Source organism: Hylobates moloch, unplaced genomic scaffold (genome assembly GCF_009828535.3).
Source record: "Hylobates moloch isolate HMO894 unplaced genomic scaffold, HMol_V3 SCAFFOLD_17, whole genome shotgun sequence".
Classification (NCBI taxonomy): domain Eukaryota; kingdom Metazoa; phylum Chordata; class Mammalia; order Primates; family Hylobatidae; genus Hylobates; species Hylobates moloch.
This window is the reverse complement of record NW_026652292.1, coordinates 38192453-38210484: the sequence shown is the minus strand read 5'-3', so window position 1 is coordinate 38210484 and position 18032 is coordinate 38192453. Positions and strand designations below refer to the sequence as shown.

At 36.3% G+C, this 18032-nt stretch overlaps 1 protein-coding gene across 1 annotated transcript; it reads right to left on the bottom strand.

Moving 5' to 3' along the window:
• Positions 1-211: 211 nt before the first annotated feature.
• On the bottom strand, positions 212-17520 carry RIMOC1 (RAB7A interacting MON1-CCZ1 complex subunit 1). Its single transcript, XM_032135681.1, has 6 exons — positions 17346-17520; positions 13975-14081; positions 11929-12075; positions 10640-10771; positions 9635-9749; positions 212-4811 (listed from the first exon to the last, which is right to left on the bottom strand). Exons 1-6 carry the CDS (start codon positions 17443-17445, stop codon positions 4528-4530), a joined length of 885 nt encoding a protein of 294 aa, XP_031991572.1. The 5' UTR covers positions 17446-17520; the 3' UTR covers positions 212-4527.
• Between the last annotated feature and the right edge of the window lie 512 nt (positions 17521-18032).

Below are 18032 nucleotides of genomic sequence, written 5' to 3'. Positions count from 1 at the left end.
AGTCACACAGTTAGTATTATAAATGGCAGGGCTATGATTAAACTCAGTCCTTCTGGCTCCAGAGCTCAGAATCCTAACCACTATATTACCCCATCTTTAAAAGTTATTAGGACCAGAAGAAATAACATTCAGAAGTTAAAACAGTAAACTGAGATTATGAAAGTTTTAATTCTGATGCAACAGCCAAATATAAAAGAAAACAAGCAACAAGTAGGGGTGTATGGTTTTATTTTTTAAAAAATTTATATGCTCAAAAACAATTTACTTGGAAATTTTCACTAGAAGAAATAACATGAAAGAACACCAGCATAAATACATAATACACACTTTAATTACGGCTATATTAAATGTATCTTAATGTAATACCACCGTAACATGGTATCATCTCATTGTTAAAAATTTAAAAAAAAAAAAAAAAAAGAACATAGGAAAGTGAAACTGAAAAACTATAGAATCCTGGATTCTGTGGCAGATGGAGTACCCTTATTTAAGCTAGAAAAGGAGCCCTGTAAGGTAGAAAGAGAAAAGAGGCAAGCAATCTAAAACCATCATGTTAACCAACTGTGAGTTTTTAAAAATATGGTTAAAATGAATCTAAGAATGCCTTTTAACACAGCTCACACTTTAATGAACACCAGAGAATTCAGAGCAAGACTGTAAAGCTAGGAATGTAATGTTATTGTGGGGTTTTAGCCACGACCCTCACCTCACTCTACTATATGCAAAAGAAGAAAGAAAAGTCTTTAGTCATGATTTGCACCTTAATCAGCATCAATTATTCTCAGTAGCCCAAAACCCTATAAATGCAGCAGAGCACACAGGTCTTTAAGTCTAAAAGCCTAGTTAACATCAAAAAAATTCATATTAGGAAAGAGCCATAAACATTTAACGACTGTGAAAAGTCCTTTAACAGAGTTTTGGTAACCATGAGAGAATTCAAACTGAAGAGAAACCCCAAGTGTAAAAAATGCAACAAGGCCTTTAGGTATCACTCAACCATTAGCAAAATCCATAGGGGAGAGAAACCTTTTATGTGTAGCTGAAATGATAAAGTCTTAAGTAGTGACCCATTCCTTAATTCAATATCAGAACGTCTGTAAGAAAGAAACTTTATGAATGTGCTGAATATGCATGGTATATAACCAAAGGAGGGAAACTTGAAGACACAAATGCTAAAGCAGTAGACAGTTCCCAACCACCCCTAAATATGATGGCATCCCACCCCTCTCCCTATCACACTAGCCCCTTACCGTAATTTATTCTTCTTCATGGTACTCATCACTTGACACTCTCTATACATTTATTACTTAAAATGCTTTGTCTAACTTTCTCCACTAGAATACAAGCTCTGAAACAGGAGGGAGTTTTAAAAAGCTATATCCTCAGTGTCTAGGATAAAATCTGGCATATGGTAGGCATACAATAGTTGAGTGAATTTAGTGTAGTACTTTCCTTATGTGGGGTATTTGGTACCCTGAGGTTACTTCATTCTAAGTGAATGATTTAGCAGGCTTTAACATATATAAAAATGTGTTCATTATTCTATAATACACCAGAGTAAAAAGCATTTTAACTGCTATGGTCTACAAATTATTCTCCAATTGTGCGGGGGATGGAAACTTGTATAAAAAGCACCCAGTACTACCCTCATAATTGTACCAACCAGTGAGACCAAGTGGTCTACCAGGGTGATGAAGGTAAAATGAAGTTTCCAACTTCTTAAGAGAAAGTTCTCTTTTCTCAGGTTCAGAATCTAAACACTTTACTCCTCTCAGGATGACATATATCCCTATATGCCTTGTCAGCCACTGGTATAGAGGGCATAGCAGTTTGGAATCCAATAGCAACAACTTTTTGTGCAAAGTTTGGCATTTAGAATCATGCCTCATTAATTCAAAAACATTACTAAGGGCCTAACATGCATTAAGCACTATGTATACAAGTAAATTTTTAAAATATGGAGTTTATCAACAATAAAGAAAATAATTACAAAGAAGTGCATGGGAGGGGAAGAGTAAAGGACCAGAACAAAGGAGCATCTAATTTGACTGAAAAGGGCTTTAAAAAGCCTATGAAAACAGAATCACTGAAGCTGAGTCCTAAGAGGTAAGTAGGTATTCACTTGGTCATAAAGAAGGATGTAGAAGTAATGATGTGTGCAAGGCTACTGAGGTTGAAAACAAAGCACATTTGGGGAAGTGGAAGTACTTGCAATTGATCAGGATGCTCTAAAAAGAGGGATAGTCTGTGGTTCTAAAAACCATATTAAAAATAATTTAAATCTTTATACTTAGCACAAAGGTATTTTCATAATAAAACTTGCTAAAATGCTAAGTTAAATAAAAATCTTAGCTGTGTAACGATAAGCAAGGGGGCTGGGGCAGGAACTGAGAGACTCCCTTTGCCACAAAGGCTCTATATCAGAATTTTTATGTTTACCAAAAGCAGCCTGGATTTTAACTGTTTGAGCAACACTGGACTAGAACATGATTACACAGGATGACTGCAGAGACATAGCTGGGAAGGTAGCCATTCTGTGTTGTCCTGATCTGTGGAAAATCCCAAAAAGAGAAAACTTACAAAGCAGAAAGGATTTTATATAAAAGACGAGGACTTGATGTTTGGACACACTGAGTTTAAAATTACTGTGGGATGTCTAATGAAGATATTTGATAGACAGTTAGAAACAAGGTTTAGAGAGCAAGAGGTAAGTCAGGATACAAGTTACAGGTTTGAGACTCAGTCTGATGTTACAGGTGGTAAAAGAAGCCATAGTTATGAATGACATTGTATAAAATATGTAAAGTAAAAAAAAAAGAGAGAGAGAAAAAAAAAATCTAGTGAAGATCAATACCTAAAAGGTAGGCAGAAAGTGAGACAACACTTTGTGGGGAAATGAGGGAGACAGCAGAGATGAAACCAACGTGTAGCAGAGTCGGCTTTGATAGGAAGCAGGCAACCTCTTTTCCTCTAAAACAGGGGAAAATGAGTAAAGTTGGTAAATACAAGTTGACCTCTTCATAGTCTCAATTTTCTGTTCAATAGGAGGAAGAGCCATATGCTAGGAGAGGGGCAGAGGGCCTAAGGAAAGTAATGAAGTTTGGCTTAGCCACAGCGGGAAATGGGAGAGAGGCCACCCTAGTAACAAACATAAGGTTTACATTGAGGGCTTTTCTAAGGCTGAAGCGAGACACTTGTAGTGATTCTACTTTGAAGGACTACCCATCACAAAGAACTCAGCATCCCGGAAAAGGTAGATAATAAATAGGATTAATCTGAGGTTGAGGGCTTGCCGAAGGACTAGACTAAAAGACCAGGGAAAGAAGAATAACTGGTGAGATTAGTTCATATAGTGTCCCATAAAGCTGAGGGTGGATAGGGAGGAAAGCCTGAAAGGGGCTGATAGTTTAGGAGGAAGGGGAGCAGTCAAGAAAAGGGGATAAGAAGGAACTGAAGAATGTGGAACGAACATAAAGGAGAGAAAAGTCAATAAAATAAGGAAGTAAAAAAACTGAAAAGAGGGCAGTTATCAGTTACTGAAATTTTACCAGAAAGAGAAATTCAAGATGGTGACATTCAAAGTGCGGCCATGGGAGTAAGCTGCTGGAATGTGATAAAGTCACTGCGCAGAAGTCCAAGATATCAGCAAGGTATCAGAAAGATCATCCAAAGATGACAACAGGAGTTGAGGTAGACAGAAAGACTATGAGCAAGATATCAAGTTAGGCTCTCTGGCCTTTAAAACTCACCCCTATTATTAAAGGCAGAAAACATTAAAATTTCCATATGGTATGAAAAGATGTGCTATAAAAACATATGAACTAATAATGGTAGACTCACCTAACTTGGTTTTTATCTTCATTACTCACTTGAAAAGCCATGCATTTTCTTTTAAACAAAATAGAAAAATAATTTTTAAATTTTTATAAAATGCCTAAAGGAAGTAGAAATTTTAAGTACAATTAGTAATACATGGCAAAATAATTAAACACAATGATTCCTTTGTGAGATCTTTCATTATTTACCTTATTGAAAATGGAATCTGAATATTAGTCATAATCTTTCATTTTGCCTACATTTATATCCATAGTATGTATTCAAAGCAGTGAAGTAACTTGACTTTAATTTCTGAAGCATGGCAAACTTCAAGGTAGGGAGATTAAAAAATAATCTAAAGACGATAAACATGGTAAACTTGTGTTACATATACCACAATAAAAAAAAAAAGTAGTAGAAAAAATCTTTGTAAAGCTAAATTGGGTTACTACTAATTATTAGTGACATAATATCTGTATTTTAAGGTGAGTTTGAATAACACTTTAGAAATTAAAGAATCATCCCGTCATAGGTTTAATAATATATAATGAAAAAGATGGTGATGTTGTTTTAGTAGGGTACCCAAGCTGGATATCTTTATGCAGTGTAATGTTCTCATATTCAGTATCAACATGTCTTCTTTTTTGGAACTCTCTTTTCCATTTCATGGGTTTTGTTGTTTTTCTATTTGAAAAGGACTAGATGAACTTACTAGTTACAGTGATGATGAAAGAAGTTTAAAATTTGTTTTGCATTTGTTGTATTCCATTCTTGTTCTTTCAGGGGTCCTTCACACACAGACACATACTTTTTCAAGATTTTTTCTCCTACTTCTCGGAAATCCAAGGGTTCCTTGTGTGTAGTGCAGCCTGCTCCAGAAACACTAGTATCCACTTCATGATTTTCTGGTTGCTGATCAGCACAATACTTCGATCCCCAGTAACACATTTCTCCACTGTACATCATAGCCAGCAGATGAATGTCACTAAATATTCCTGGGAAAGTCATTTAGGTTGACGGATTAGAATTAAAAGCTTAAAAAGACACCACAGTTATTAACTAAACTCTAATTAAAGTTCCTTTTGTCATTAAGCATTTTCTGTTCTCACTTTAACAGTAACAAAAAGCCAAATATGACTAATACAATCATTTAATTAGCATTTTAGCATTTTTTAATATCGATTTTACTGATAAGAGGCCCATTACAAAAAGAAAAACAGAGTACCAGAGAATTTTTTTAGAGAACCATGTAGGTGTTTTTGACCTTTTTGGGGTCCACTCTATAACTTCTTCGAGAATCTAATTTAAGGAATAGAACTTCTCCCAGAATATACACCCCAAATTCTGCAGTCAATTTCAGAGTACTTATAAACTCCCTGAATTACATCCATGGACACACCCTTTATTTTGGGGTATGCTCTAGGATCATTCATATAGCTAAAGTCAAGTATCCTAGACCTCCTATATTCTCTAAAAGTCTAAGAAATTATCATGCATAATCAAGCCTGAGAGTCCATACAATTTTAAATTATTAAAGGTGTTATCTCCAAGATGCTTTGTATTACCAGAAAAAAAGAGAATATGCTGCAGAATTTTCATCAAAAGTTGAACTATTTCTTCTTATGGATAGTTTTTCCAGTAGGCAATTATATAATTAAAAATTTATGGTGCATAAAGTGTATTAATTTGGCAGAAAGACAAATAAACCTAGAATAAAAAAGATCTGGGTATAAATTACTGGCTTTGTGTCTTTGGGCAAGTCACCAAAGCTCTTTGAATCTCAGGTTTTAAATCTAAAAAAATAAGGAGTTTGCATCCCCTACTTAATTCCTGGAATTTTCCTAAAGAACATAAGAAATAAAAATGTAACTTCTTAAAGCCATTAAAGAAAAAATAAATGATGTATTCTAATGTGCTTCTGTGATTAGAAAAGATTACTTCAAATAAATGAGCATCATGATGTCTGTTGTTCACCTAATATGATTCAACAAAAGTGACTACGATGGCACTGGAAATGAAAAATTCAACTTTCAAAATAGTGATAGTTTCTGTTTTGAATCTATTACAAGCTTATTAAAGTATCAAAATTTGTTCCTACAGTTTTCACCTTCACTTCACCTCAATTTCTGCTTATAAAGAGTAGCAAGAGAAACAACAGGCTCAGCAGAATAGCTGAATGAATGGTGATATGGTTTAGCTCTGTGTCCCCATCCAAATCTCATCTTGAATTGTACCCTCATAATTCCCATGTGTTGTGGGAGGGACCCAGTGGGAGATAACTGAATCACGGAGGCGGTTTCCCCCATACTGTTCTTGTGGTAATGAATAAGTCTCAAAAGATCTAACAGTTTTATAAGGGGTTTCCGCTTTCACTTCTCTCTCCTTCTCTCTTGCCACCGCCATGTAAGAAGTGTCTTTTGCTTTCTGCCATGATTATGAGGCCTCCCAGCAACGTGGAACTGTGAGTCCATTAAACCTATTTTTTCTTCCCAGTCTTGGGTATGTCTTTATTGGCAGTGTGAAAACGGACTAATACAAATGGCTATATGATAAACAGTGGTTCTCAAACTTTTGCCTTCAGAACTTATTCCTTCTTTCTAACTGTATGTTTGTACCCGTTAACCCAACCTCTCTTCATCACCCTCCTCCCACTCATACAACCTTTTGTGATACCAGCTCTGATTTGTAGGGGTGGGAGGCTCCTCAGTGGTATTAAGGGCATAAACAAAGGGTGTAAAAGTTGGACAGTTTTTTATTTACCCCCATGTGATTCCAGGTTTATTCTGACAATGCAGTTTTTATAACCCTTTTATCTGATAAGGCCATGTCCAAGATTAAAATTCTCTGGCCCCATTTCACAGAAGAATGAGGCTCAGAGGTGAGATACAAGGGCTTACTGCATAAAATTTAATGATATACAGATAATGTCTAAACAACAATATGATTATCTTACCTTAGAAAAAGTAACAAAAACCATACACAGTTTTGAGTTTTATCTAAAATTAGGTAAATTATTACCAAGATCTAGCCACAGAAAATTTGATGTCTCATATAGAACTTTTCTCCCTAAATGCTAAGAATTACTCAGAATTGTATTTTATATTGACTAACAAAAAATAATTTGAGCCTCTCAAATTAGGACTTAGGAGTAATTCAGCCAATGAAAAGTAGGTTTCCTGGCTTCTAATCTAATCATGTTCAGATAGATACATTTGGGCAAAGCAGACTTTTTTTCTTTTTTCTCAGACAGGGTCTCACTCTGTTACCCAGGCTAGAGTGCAGCTGTGCGATCAGGGCTCACTGCAGCCTCAAACTCCTGGGCTCAACTGATCCTCCCACCTCAGCCTGCCATGTAGCTGGAACTACAGTCACGCGCCACCATGCCTGGCTAATTTTTTTTTTTTTTTTTTTTTTTTTTAGTTTTTGCAGAGATGATGTCTCACTATGTCTTGAACTCCTGGCACCAGTTTTTTCAACTGATCATACTGCCTTGGCCTCCTAAAGGAGGCAAACTTATTTTTTTTTGTTTTGTTTTGTTTTGTTTGAGACACAGTCTGGCTCTATCCCCCAGGCTGGAATGCAGTGGTGAGATCTTGGTTCACTGCAACCTCCGCCTCCCAGGTTCAAGTGCAAACTTCTTTAGATAAGAACAAAAGGCCAACACCCTAAGAGGACTTAGGACAGTATGTAGCAAACTGCTGTGGTGCCTATACTGTTTCTTTTTGCCTGGAAAATGCTACCCTATCTGACCCTTTTAATTCCCTTGTTGAAGAACCAACTGAAACTAGGAGCTAGTGAATTCAAAGTATGACAAAGAGACGCCACCAATATTACATGCTTCCTGAAGAAAAGACTCCAGGCTATGAGAGTCTCTTACTTTATAACTAGAAATGGGAGAATTAGGAAAACAGGTGATTTGTGCCACTCCCTTTGGTTCTAAATGAGCTTTAGTGCCTACCCCACCTTTTTCTTTTAAAGTGTCCCACATTAAGAATTCAATTTAATCAGTCCATGTGTATAAATAGAAATTTTTAAAAAGCCATTTTCAATGCCTCTAATTGGTTCCTAGTTATCTGAAATAACTAATAACTAGTATATACTTGCCATAAATACATCAAATATCCCATGTTGGTCAAAATGTAATGCCCACTGAGGGAGCTTTTTGTATTCACAATAAGTTGTTTTAGAATAAAATATTTGTCTAAATGAGCAGAAAGTAATAATTTTTGGCCATCAGGTCACTTAAATCACTATTTTTTTTCTATGAAATGCTTTCAAATAGAATAATCCAGGAGAGGCTAACAAAGAAACAGGAAGAATTAAAACATATTTAATATACTAGAATATTTCCAAAGAGGTATTCTGATTATTCTTCATATTTCATTTTTTTCTCATCAAAACTTCAGATGAAGTACAAAAAAGTTTACACATGTGATCTAATGTTACTTGCAGCTATTTGACCTTGAACAATTCACTTGGGTTTACCTGGATCTCAGTTCTTCCATTTATAAGGAGATGGTAAAAGTAAGTGGTTCTTCTCTCCTCACACACAAGTCTAAAACCCAGATGATGCTCTATATTCAGTTCCTAGAATTTTCAAGTACACAGATGCTTGTGGCAGAAATTTATAGTTGTCACCCAGTATTCATTCTCCCCAATACCCCCCTCTTAGTAAAGAATCTTAATTTTATTTGGGATGGCAATGTATCAGGTTAAGGACTATACTTCCCAGGTTTCCTTATAGCTAAGTAAAGTCATCTGATTAAATTCTGGCCAGTGAAATGGAGGTTGTAAGAAACTTCTGAGAAGGATGGTCTAAAGGAACAGACTTGGCTGAAATTCCCTTTTGCCATTCCTGTAGCCTGAAACACAGGTGAGATTGAAGGAGCTCCAGGAACATCTTGGGATACTGAGAATAAAAGCAATGTCCTAAACAGAAATGCATGCTGCACAGTCTGGAAAGCATCATTTATATTATGTTCTATATAAAGTGCCTCCCCATGAAGAGGGGGTCTGGTTTTAAAGAAGAATGGAGGAAAAAGGTAAGAACATGATGAGATGGAGCCACTGCACCAGCTCTGGACCTTTACTGTGCAAAGGATCACTAAATGCCTACCGTGTTTAAAAGTTACTTCCATTCGGTTACAAGTAGCCAAATCTAGTACTGATAAAATGCTGACTGAGGCTTGATATGGTTTGGCTCTGTGTCCCCACCCAAATCTCATCTTGAATTATAATCCCCAGGTGTTGAGGGAGGAAGCTGGTGGGAGGTGACTGGATCATGTGGGTGGTTTCCCTCATTCTGTTCTCGTGATAGTGAGTGAATTCTCATGAGATCTGATGGTTTTATAAATGATAGTTTTTCTTGCACTCACACATGCTCTGTCTTACCTGCTGCCATTTAAGACATGCCTGCTTCCCCTTCCACCATGATTGTAAGTTTCCTGACACCTTCCCAGCCATGTGGAACTGAGAGTCAATTAAACCTCTTTTGTTTATAAATTACCCAGTCTCAGGTAGTATCTTTATAGCAGTGTGAAAACAAACTAATTACAGGGCTGTGTGAGGATGTAAAATGAGCAGAAGGAACATAATACATAACTGCCAAAATTACTAAACACAAGGGATTAGAAATATTTTTCTGTATTACATCAAAAGATTTTATCTTTGAATTTTATATAAACCCTTTTATTACTTATTACTTTTTTGTCTATAATCTACCTTGACATTTACTTAAATCAGAGTGAAATCTAACAAACTTCCTAAAATCTTAAGAAGCTTTAAATCACTTAGAAAATTTAATGAGAGATCACATTACCTGCACTCAGTAATTTAGCTGTGTCTAGGTCTTGGAAAGAAACTCCTTCATTTAACTGGATAGGACATCGATAATTTAGCATCTGTAGCAAGTAACTGATTCCATCAAGAAGGTACTAAATAAAAGTCAGAGCCAAAGAATTGAAAGTATTATATGCAGAGATATATAAACTTCAAATACTAATATTTTCCATTCTTTACTCAAGAGAAAATTGGTTAATATATAGGCATAGCTTACAGCTATTCTATTTCAATGGTATAAAGACCCACCATCCCAAGACTCTGCTAATATAAATATACCCCTTGAAATGCTCTAGTAGTAAGAAAGAGTACTAAAAAAAAAGAACACATTAACCAGAAACACATTTCAGTAATATATTTGTTAAAGATGTCATCAGAGGAAGAAAAGAATAAAGATAATAAAGATGTGCTCAACAACAATGTATTAAAAACATGTATGTGCTTATAATTTAGAAATATTATGATCAAACTTTTATATCTGCAAGTGTGGCCTCCCATTTCCAAGCCCACCTAAATTGTGTGTACATTTAACCCAAGTTAGAATCCTTAGTGATACAATACCAAGACTCATATTTTGGATTTAATGATTCAGTCATAATGGTCAAGTGAATCAGAGGGCCACAGTTTTCTAGAAGCAGGGTCATGTGAGTTCCTTACAAGTGATCTGCTGACAGGCTCACAATCAAGTGTTTCTTTCAGGACAAAAATTTTTTAAAAGTTTAGAAATTAATATAGTTTATCTTATATTTAAAACAATACAAATCCTTAAAAAAAGAACTTCACAGATTACAAAGTGCTTTCACATGTTATCTGATTTGGTCTTCACAACAAGCCCAATTTATTTATGATTACCCAGCTAGTAAATAAAAGACATAGAATACAAACCCAGACCCTTTGATCCACTACTCTTAGTACTACAACAAAGACAGCTTTTTGAAACCTATAAATGTCAACAATGAAAAATGTGTAAGGAATGTCTTCTTACCTTTTTAAGCAAACTGGATTTTCTTAAGAGCCACTCTCTTCTTTTGGTAAGAGAATGACAATACATATACAGCAGGGCTCCTCGTCTCCAAGAGAGACATTCCAGTAGCTCATCCCCAAGCAAATTGCAGTGCTGAAACACACAAAAAAAGACATAGGTAAAAAGGGAAACTGGATGTCTACAGAAGTTGAAGTTAAATTTCAAAAACTCATCAATTAAAAACATTCTCAAGTCACAAAATGTGCCCTTTGTTTAGCTGCTTACACAGGGAGGCCTTACTTTCAATCAATTATAAATATGCAATTCTATTAATACATGAAAGTTAAAGTAACTACTTCAATTTACTAGTAGTTTTACAAAATAATTTAAAAAATATTTTTACTAGCAAATTCCCCTAACAGGTTTGCAATACAAGCAGTCATCATCTCATTAAAAAGGTAACTTTTCACAAATACATTACTTGAAGTGAGATCATATCTATTTCTACTACTGCTGGAATAAAATAATGAAAATTTACACCCAAAAATAATTTTAATAAATCAAAATTTTTAAAGTGGTTTGTCATTGAAATTTGGAGATGTTTCCACAGCCTCCCCTGATAAATAAATAGAGAAAAAAATATATCTAAGTAGACAGTCAGCAGGCAGTTAAAGACGATAAATTATTTGCTTGAAAGAGTATCCAGGACTAGAGATACAAATCATAGGATTATCCAAATAGAGATGACAGTACAAAGCCTGTGAACAGGTTGTCAAGCAAAGACAGAATAGAGACTATCAGTGATGAAAGAGACATCCCTGGCTAGTACCTGTGCTTCTAGAATGGAAGGCAGGACAGTTGCTAGCAAGAGAAGACATTTCAGAGATGAAGAAGTGGAAAAGGAGCATGCAGGGTCTCAGAGGGAGGGGGTGATCAATATTAAGAAGGAGAGCAAATGTTCGAGAGAATAAGGACTGTAAGAACAGATGTGGTAATTAGATTAATCGTGACCTTCAAGAAAACAGCATCTGCAAAAGTAAAGGGGGTCGAAATGGGAATATTTAAGTCAAAAAAAATGATTAGGCACAGCTACTACAATTCTATTATGCAAATATTCTGAAATACATTTAGTAAAATATGATACTTTTGTTGCAACATTGGTCTGAAGTGTTAAGCTCTTTTATCTCCCTCTTCCAATCTTAATTTAAGAAACAAAGATACAATCAAGAAGAAAAAAATATAGACTCCAAAGAGCAGGACAGAAAGTACCAGCAATATTCCATCATAATTAACAGGAATGTAAAACTTACTTTTGGATGCATATTATTTTCCTTGACTAAAATTTCTGGTTCTGAAAGAAAACTGATCAGCTCTTTTACTTTCTGTGAAGAAGAGTCTTCAGGAAAATCTTCATCTACTAGCTTGTTCTCCTCAAAATATGTCATGTCCAAAATAGCCTTAAAAAAAAAAAAGGTATCTATCAATGATTTAAAATTGAAAAAAAACAATTCTTACAGTTTAACCTTGCACATATAGGTGTTTTATTACACATTTAAATCTTCTAGCTCAGTATGTAAATTTGAGAAGTAGGCAAAATGTCTAGATGTAAGTATAATTTGAGAAAGATTTTAAAGAAAACTGCATAGGTATTTTACTAAAGTGCTGAATTAATGATAATCTTTCTTTCCCTCAAAAAAGAAAATAGAGCTTTGTTTTAATTTACAGAATTTAATCATATATAATTATGAAAAAGGTAATTATTATATTCTGCTATTTATATAATCCCTGAAAATTTTCTAAATGCCTGCTGTATCAAGTTAAGGTCACTACTTCCAGTTTTGAATCTTCAAAGGATTTATTTGTTTTCCCAAATACAGAGCCAGCATTGGGGCATATGTATCCTGCCACCCAATAGAGGAAGCATACCATCAACAAATGCAACTCAAACACTAAGCCCCCAGTATTCCTAATTATTAGAGATGCTGTTAAAGCATATTAAAACTCCCCAATCCTTTTTCCTTTTTTAATCTATTGAACTAAGACTAAGGAAACTGGGTTCTAGTGTCAGTTCTACCACTAATCACTTAACTAACCAAAGACAAGTCAATTTTACCTTTTTTGAGCCTCAGTTTCTTAATTGGCTAAATGATAAATTGGACTAAAATACCTTTCAAAGTTCCTTGTTGGAGTATACAATTAATTAACATATGTAAGGTACTAGAAACGTTACCTAGCACCTAGTTAGTGCTTTTACTTTCTGTGAACATGAGGAGTAACTGTTACCATGCGAAAGGCCTAAGCCAGTAAGGAGAGATCATCATATATGATTTCATCATCATATGAAAGGTGATCTGTTTATTCAGAACCATAAATAGGGTTTAAGAGGATCTTAAAATTGAAATCTGTATCTCTAGGTCTTTTGCCTTATTCCAGTAAGTAAGTTAAAATGTTTGGAACACTCTCATGTGAAAAAAATGAGATGACATAAAATACATACAGACAAGCAGAGTCTTCTGAACGGAAAGAAAGGCAAACAAAATACCTGCCAAACTTAAACAGTTCTCTGCAGTTTGTGAGTAGCTGTTAGGCCTATTCAGCCATGGTGTTTGAAGGCAGAAGCTATCTTTAGAAATTTCCTAACAGGAAGAACAGCACCAGGCATTTAAATGCTATAAATGGGCACTTTGGAAGCCTAACTAAGTGTACTGTACTTTCTGTAACCACTTCAGTTTTATTATCCCTTAGCAATCCAAAAAGGGCACATGAAAACACTCTATCAACTACAAAATGCTATATAAATGTTAGTTACTATAATAAAATTACATTTCTTGATGTTAGCATGCCTCAGCAGTGTTTCAGAAAACCAAGAAAAAAAGGTGTTGTCCACACAGCAGCCTGATTTGGAAAGGAAAGTTAAAAAAAAAGTGGGTGAACAGAAAAATCACATAGATATGCATGCCACTAGCAGGGAGAATAATATTGAGAATCCTAGGGAAGGTAAATTTCAGGGGAAAAAAAAAAAGTCAGGGCCCTTATATACTCCCCTGCTCCCTCTGAAACTTTCAAGAGATTAGACATTGCACACACTAGTGTTCTGTTCAATTATCTCTAAAGGAAAACAATTCCGTCACCTGTAAGATTTTCTTCCTGACTTATCTTATTAACACATCTAATAAATCTCACTTCTTTTCATACTGCCTCAAAGTTTTAAGTTTTTGTGTTTTATTCATAGTTTTTTGGACAAAATTAAACACTTGAAATATGGAATAAACTGATTTCATTTTACCTAAACTTGGAGTCAATCATCTAAACAACCTGCCCTCATAAAATGCCAGAGTCCACCGCTCTTTCAGTACCTGTGTGTAAAGTTCTAGAAGATTTGATGGATTTGAACATTCTTTCTCTTCTCCACACAAGAGTTTCAATTTTTCTAATGCTGCAGAGGCCCGAATTAAAAAGTGATCTATAAGAAATAAAAACATGAGGATTACTTCACCTAGTTTCAGAGTGTTATTTAAACAAAAAACAAATTATATATGAAGATGAAGTGATGAAATGACAAGATGAAATAATATTATGGCATATGGAGAAACAGCATTATAGTAATAATATCTTATCTAAAACATGAAATATCTCATAATGCCTAATCCTAATTAAGTAAATTTATCATGAAAATTTTTTCTACAAAGCAAAATACTGAAAACTTTCTAGAGTCACTCTTGCCATTTCTTAAATGCAGTCTGTATTCTCATTATGCTTCTTTTATGATGATAATGCACTCAAAATAGTTAAATTAAAAACTTACTGGAATATACAAATAATATACATAAATCTACAGAAAGGGCTTCCACTGAAAACTTAAAATTTCATAAATGTAGTTGCAAATGTTACTCAAAAGACCATGATTGACCAAATCGAATTCCTTATAAAATGCCAGCATTATGAGCAATTTTATAATTGTTTATATCTACTACAATTAAAATTACATAATACATCTGTGTATTTAATTCCTTTAAAAATTTAGAAACAAATTACCTCATTTCCTCAAAACCTGGAAGAAAAGGAACTAAATACTTCTAATAAGTCCTCTAATCACAATTCACCCTCCCTCCGCCTTCACCATCTCCTGATTTTTTCCCTTTCTCTAATGTCATAATCCCTTTGTTGCTTCTATGATTTCACCTTTTCTTATGTGTCCACTTCAAGGTACTATCCACCCTTCTGCAGCACTTCATGTAGTCAAATTTAGATACACCCATAATCAAGACACTAAACTCTCTGAGTTTACCTCTCTGTGCTTCCCTTCTGAAACATACTCTGATATTCTAAAATATATCACTTTCTTCTTCACGGGCCAATGAACAGATAGTGTAGCACTTGGTGTAGGCCTACCTGATCCAGCCTCAGGAGTTACACAGATAAGCTGTTCATTGTTGGAGCAAAAAAGCACCATCAGGTTATGTCTGTTGGCAATCATGTGACTGCTGCCTTAAGTCTTCTCAGGTAAAGCCTGAGATTGGATTTTGACTACTGTAAGATCCACTTTCACTTGAGTTGAAATCTACTTCTTAGCACTGTCCTTCCACCTCTCATTAGCCCAGAAGTGACATCCACACAACGTAGAAAAAGATTCTACTATAAACTGAAATTATATGGAATATGACACTCCTTAGGTGCTTCTTTAGAGAGTGTGTTGATATTTTAACTTGCAGGATTATTTTCAATGTAAAGATTTGCATTGAACCACTAAACCATTGCTGAAAAGAGTATGTCACATAAATTGATGACATAATTACTGTGGCAGGGGTGTGGTGGTAGCACAGCTCACATTTTGGAAAAGCCCATAAAATGCAGTATTTTGACTAGAACTATTTAGTCAAAGTAATGACTGGCAAAGCAAAAGGTGAAACTGATTGTTATATAATCTCTGGAAAAACTCCCTCATGACGTACTTCCATAGAGTAAACAGATTGTGCTTGTACGATGAGAAATAAATTGACAAAAAATGACTAGAAACTAAAAACCGCATTCTTAGATGAAATAATGTCTGGCTGTATCTCATCTAATCTGAAGAAGACAATGGAAATCATCAAACTCCTATATCCTAGTATAAATATATACTCGTTACATTAAAGAACAAAATTTGAATGTATATTATTCTTGTTGCGTGGAAAAATAATGCCAAATTCAAGTACATGAAATCTTGTTTTAATTAAAGTTCATAAATCTTGTAATGTTTTTAAGATTGAACTGATTTCCATGCTGATCAACGACTCATAATGTGGACCAGTAACATTGTCATTTTATTTTAGTAAATTTTCAGAAGTTTAAAGCCTTCAAACAAGAATTCCATATACAGAACATGACTTTTATTTCCAGCTCTGATTCATTCCAGAAGAACTCTTCCAAGGGAAATGAGAATGGCTTTTTAGTTCAGTGATAAGTGAATAAAAAACATTCTTTGGTCTCTCTGGACCGGTTCAAGTGAATCTGGAATTAGAGGTAACTTAGATACACTTTCAAGTTAATAGCTCCTACTACCCAAGAATCATTCATGTGAATCCACAGACCAAAATATAAGTCGGCTTCAGGGTGGTCTGTAGGTCTTTCAAGAACACACTCCTGGCCTGGCACAGTGGCTCATGCCTGTAATCCCAGCACTTTGGGAAGCCAAAGCGGGTGGAATGCTTGAGCCCAGGAGTTCAGGACCAACCTGGGCGACATGGTGAACCCCGTTTCTACAAAATATACCAAAGTCAGGCGGGCGTGATGGTGTGCGCCTGTTGTCCCACTACTAGAGGGGCTCCAGCCTGAGCGACAGAATGAGACTCTGTCTCTAAAAACAAAACAAAACAAAACACTCCTGAGAAATGATAATCCGGCAAAAAATATTCACTGAAACTAAGGCATTTAATCATAGACCCTATTTAATAAGAAATTCACCAACTATTCAATCGCTTAAGAAAATGTTCCACTACTGTTTTCCTATGAGTCCGATGATATGAGTCAGTCCACAAGAATTTTAAAAACTATCTGTAGTAATTGCTCAAACTCAAAAAGGAATAATGTAGAACCTAAAGGCAGCTGAGACGTAATGAAAAGAATTGGACTTAAATTCAGAAGGTTGAGGTAATTCCCTAGCCCAGTTTTTCCTAACAGCTTAGACCTTTCCAAAACAAGTATGCCAATACTTAACAGAGCCCTTGTGAGAACTGGCATGATGTATGGGGCAGAATAGTCTACACACCAATATAAAGCTCTTCTATAGAATGTTGTTTTGAATCCAAAACGTAAAACGCAAATTACAACGCAGCAATGAAAAAGTGGAACTGTTATACATGCCTTTTTATCTTTACAGGATGCAAACCACCATTACTAATTTGAGTGTTATCATTCACCTTAGCCATTTATTTAAACTTCTGTATTTTATTTAGATTCTGCCCTTTTTCCAATCGCTACCGAGACAGTTTACACCAGCACGGATCTGCACAGATTTTCCATGGGTTCTGAATAATGCGGTTTTCGAAGACAACGCCTTGGCAATGTGAGTTCCGGGAAGTGGGCAACCGATGGCGCAGCGGGGATCAGAAGCGACAGACCTTGGGTAACCACTTGCGGCCTGGGACCCAAAGGAACACAGGCCTCAGCCTCCAGCCCTCACAGCCATCGAGCGCCAGTACCTTAGCGCCGTCTGCCCCGCCCGCCTCCCTCTCCTCCGCTCCCTCACCATCTTCACCGGCAGCTTCGCTAAGTTGCTGTATGTGGGCCTGAGCCAGGTCCCCGAGCTCTTCCACTCGTCTCACCACACTAGAGACTGCGGCCGCCATGGCCACAATCTGCGGGCGCGCCCGGTCACGTGACCGTGTTGGCCCGCAATCACCTGATCCCCCAGCATGGGCAGGGCCTAGTGCGGAACTCTCCTGGTTGGTGGGAGGAGACATCAGCTCCGGAAGAGGGCTGGCCCAGGCCGGCAAAAGTCGTTCCCGGTCATTTTTCCCTACTGGACTTCCCTTCCCCCCCATAATCCTGAGCGGCAAGGAGACTAGGGGCTGGTGTGACGTTGAGGCACGCCTGTCTCTTGCCCCCTCCTGTAAGCCAATAGGGAGCCAGCCGTGCCCCTCGGCTGACCCAATCGGAAGTCAGCTCTCTCCGCCTGCCTCTTGGAAGACAGCTTGGTGATGTCTGGCTGGCAGGATGCGGATTGTCGTCCGCGCTCCCACTTCCCTATCTGGCGCGGGAACCACAGTCTGGAGGGCGGACGCGAGGGTCTGGAGAGAGGACTGTAAGTTTTGGCCTTGTAGTAAGGAAGTTGCTAAAATAAAGTGATTATAATCTCCTGGTCCGAAACGGAAACCCCACCGGCCCCCTGTGTAACACATCCAAGTCTCCAAGAGTTTGTTGTACATCTGGATGG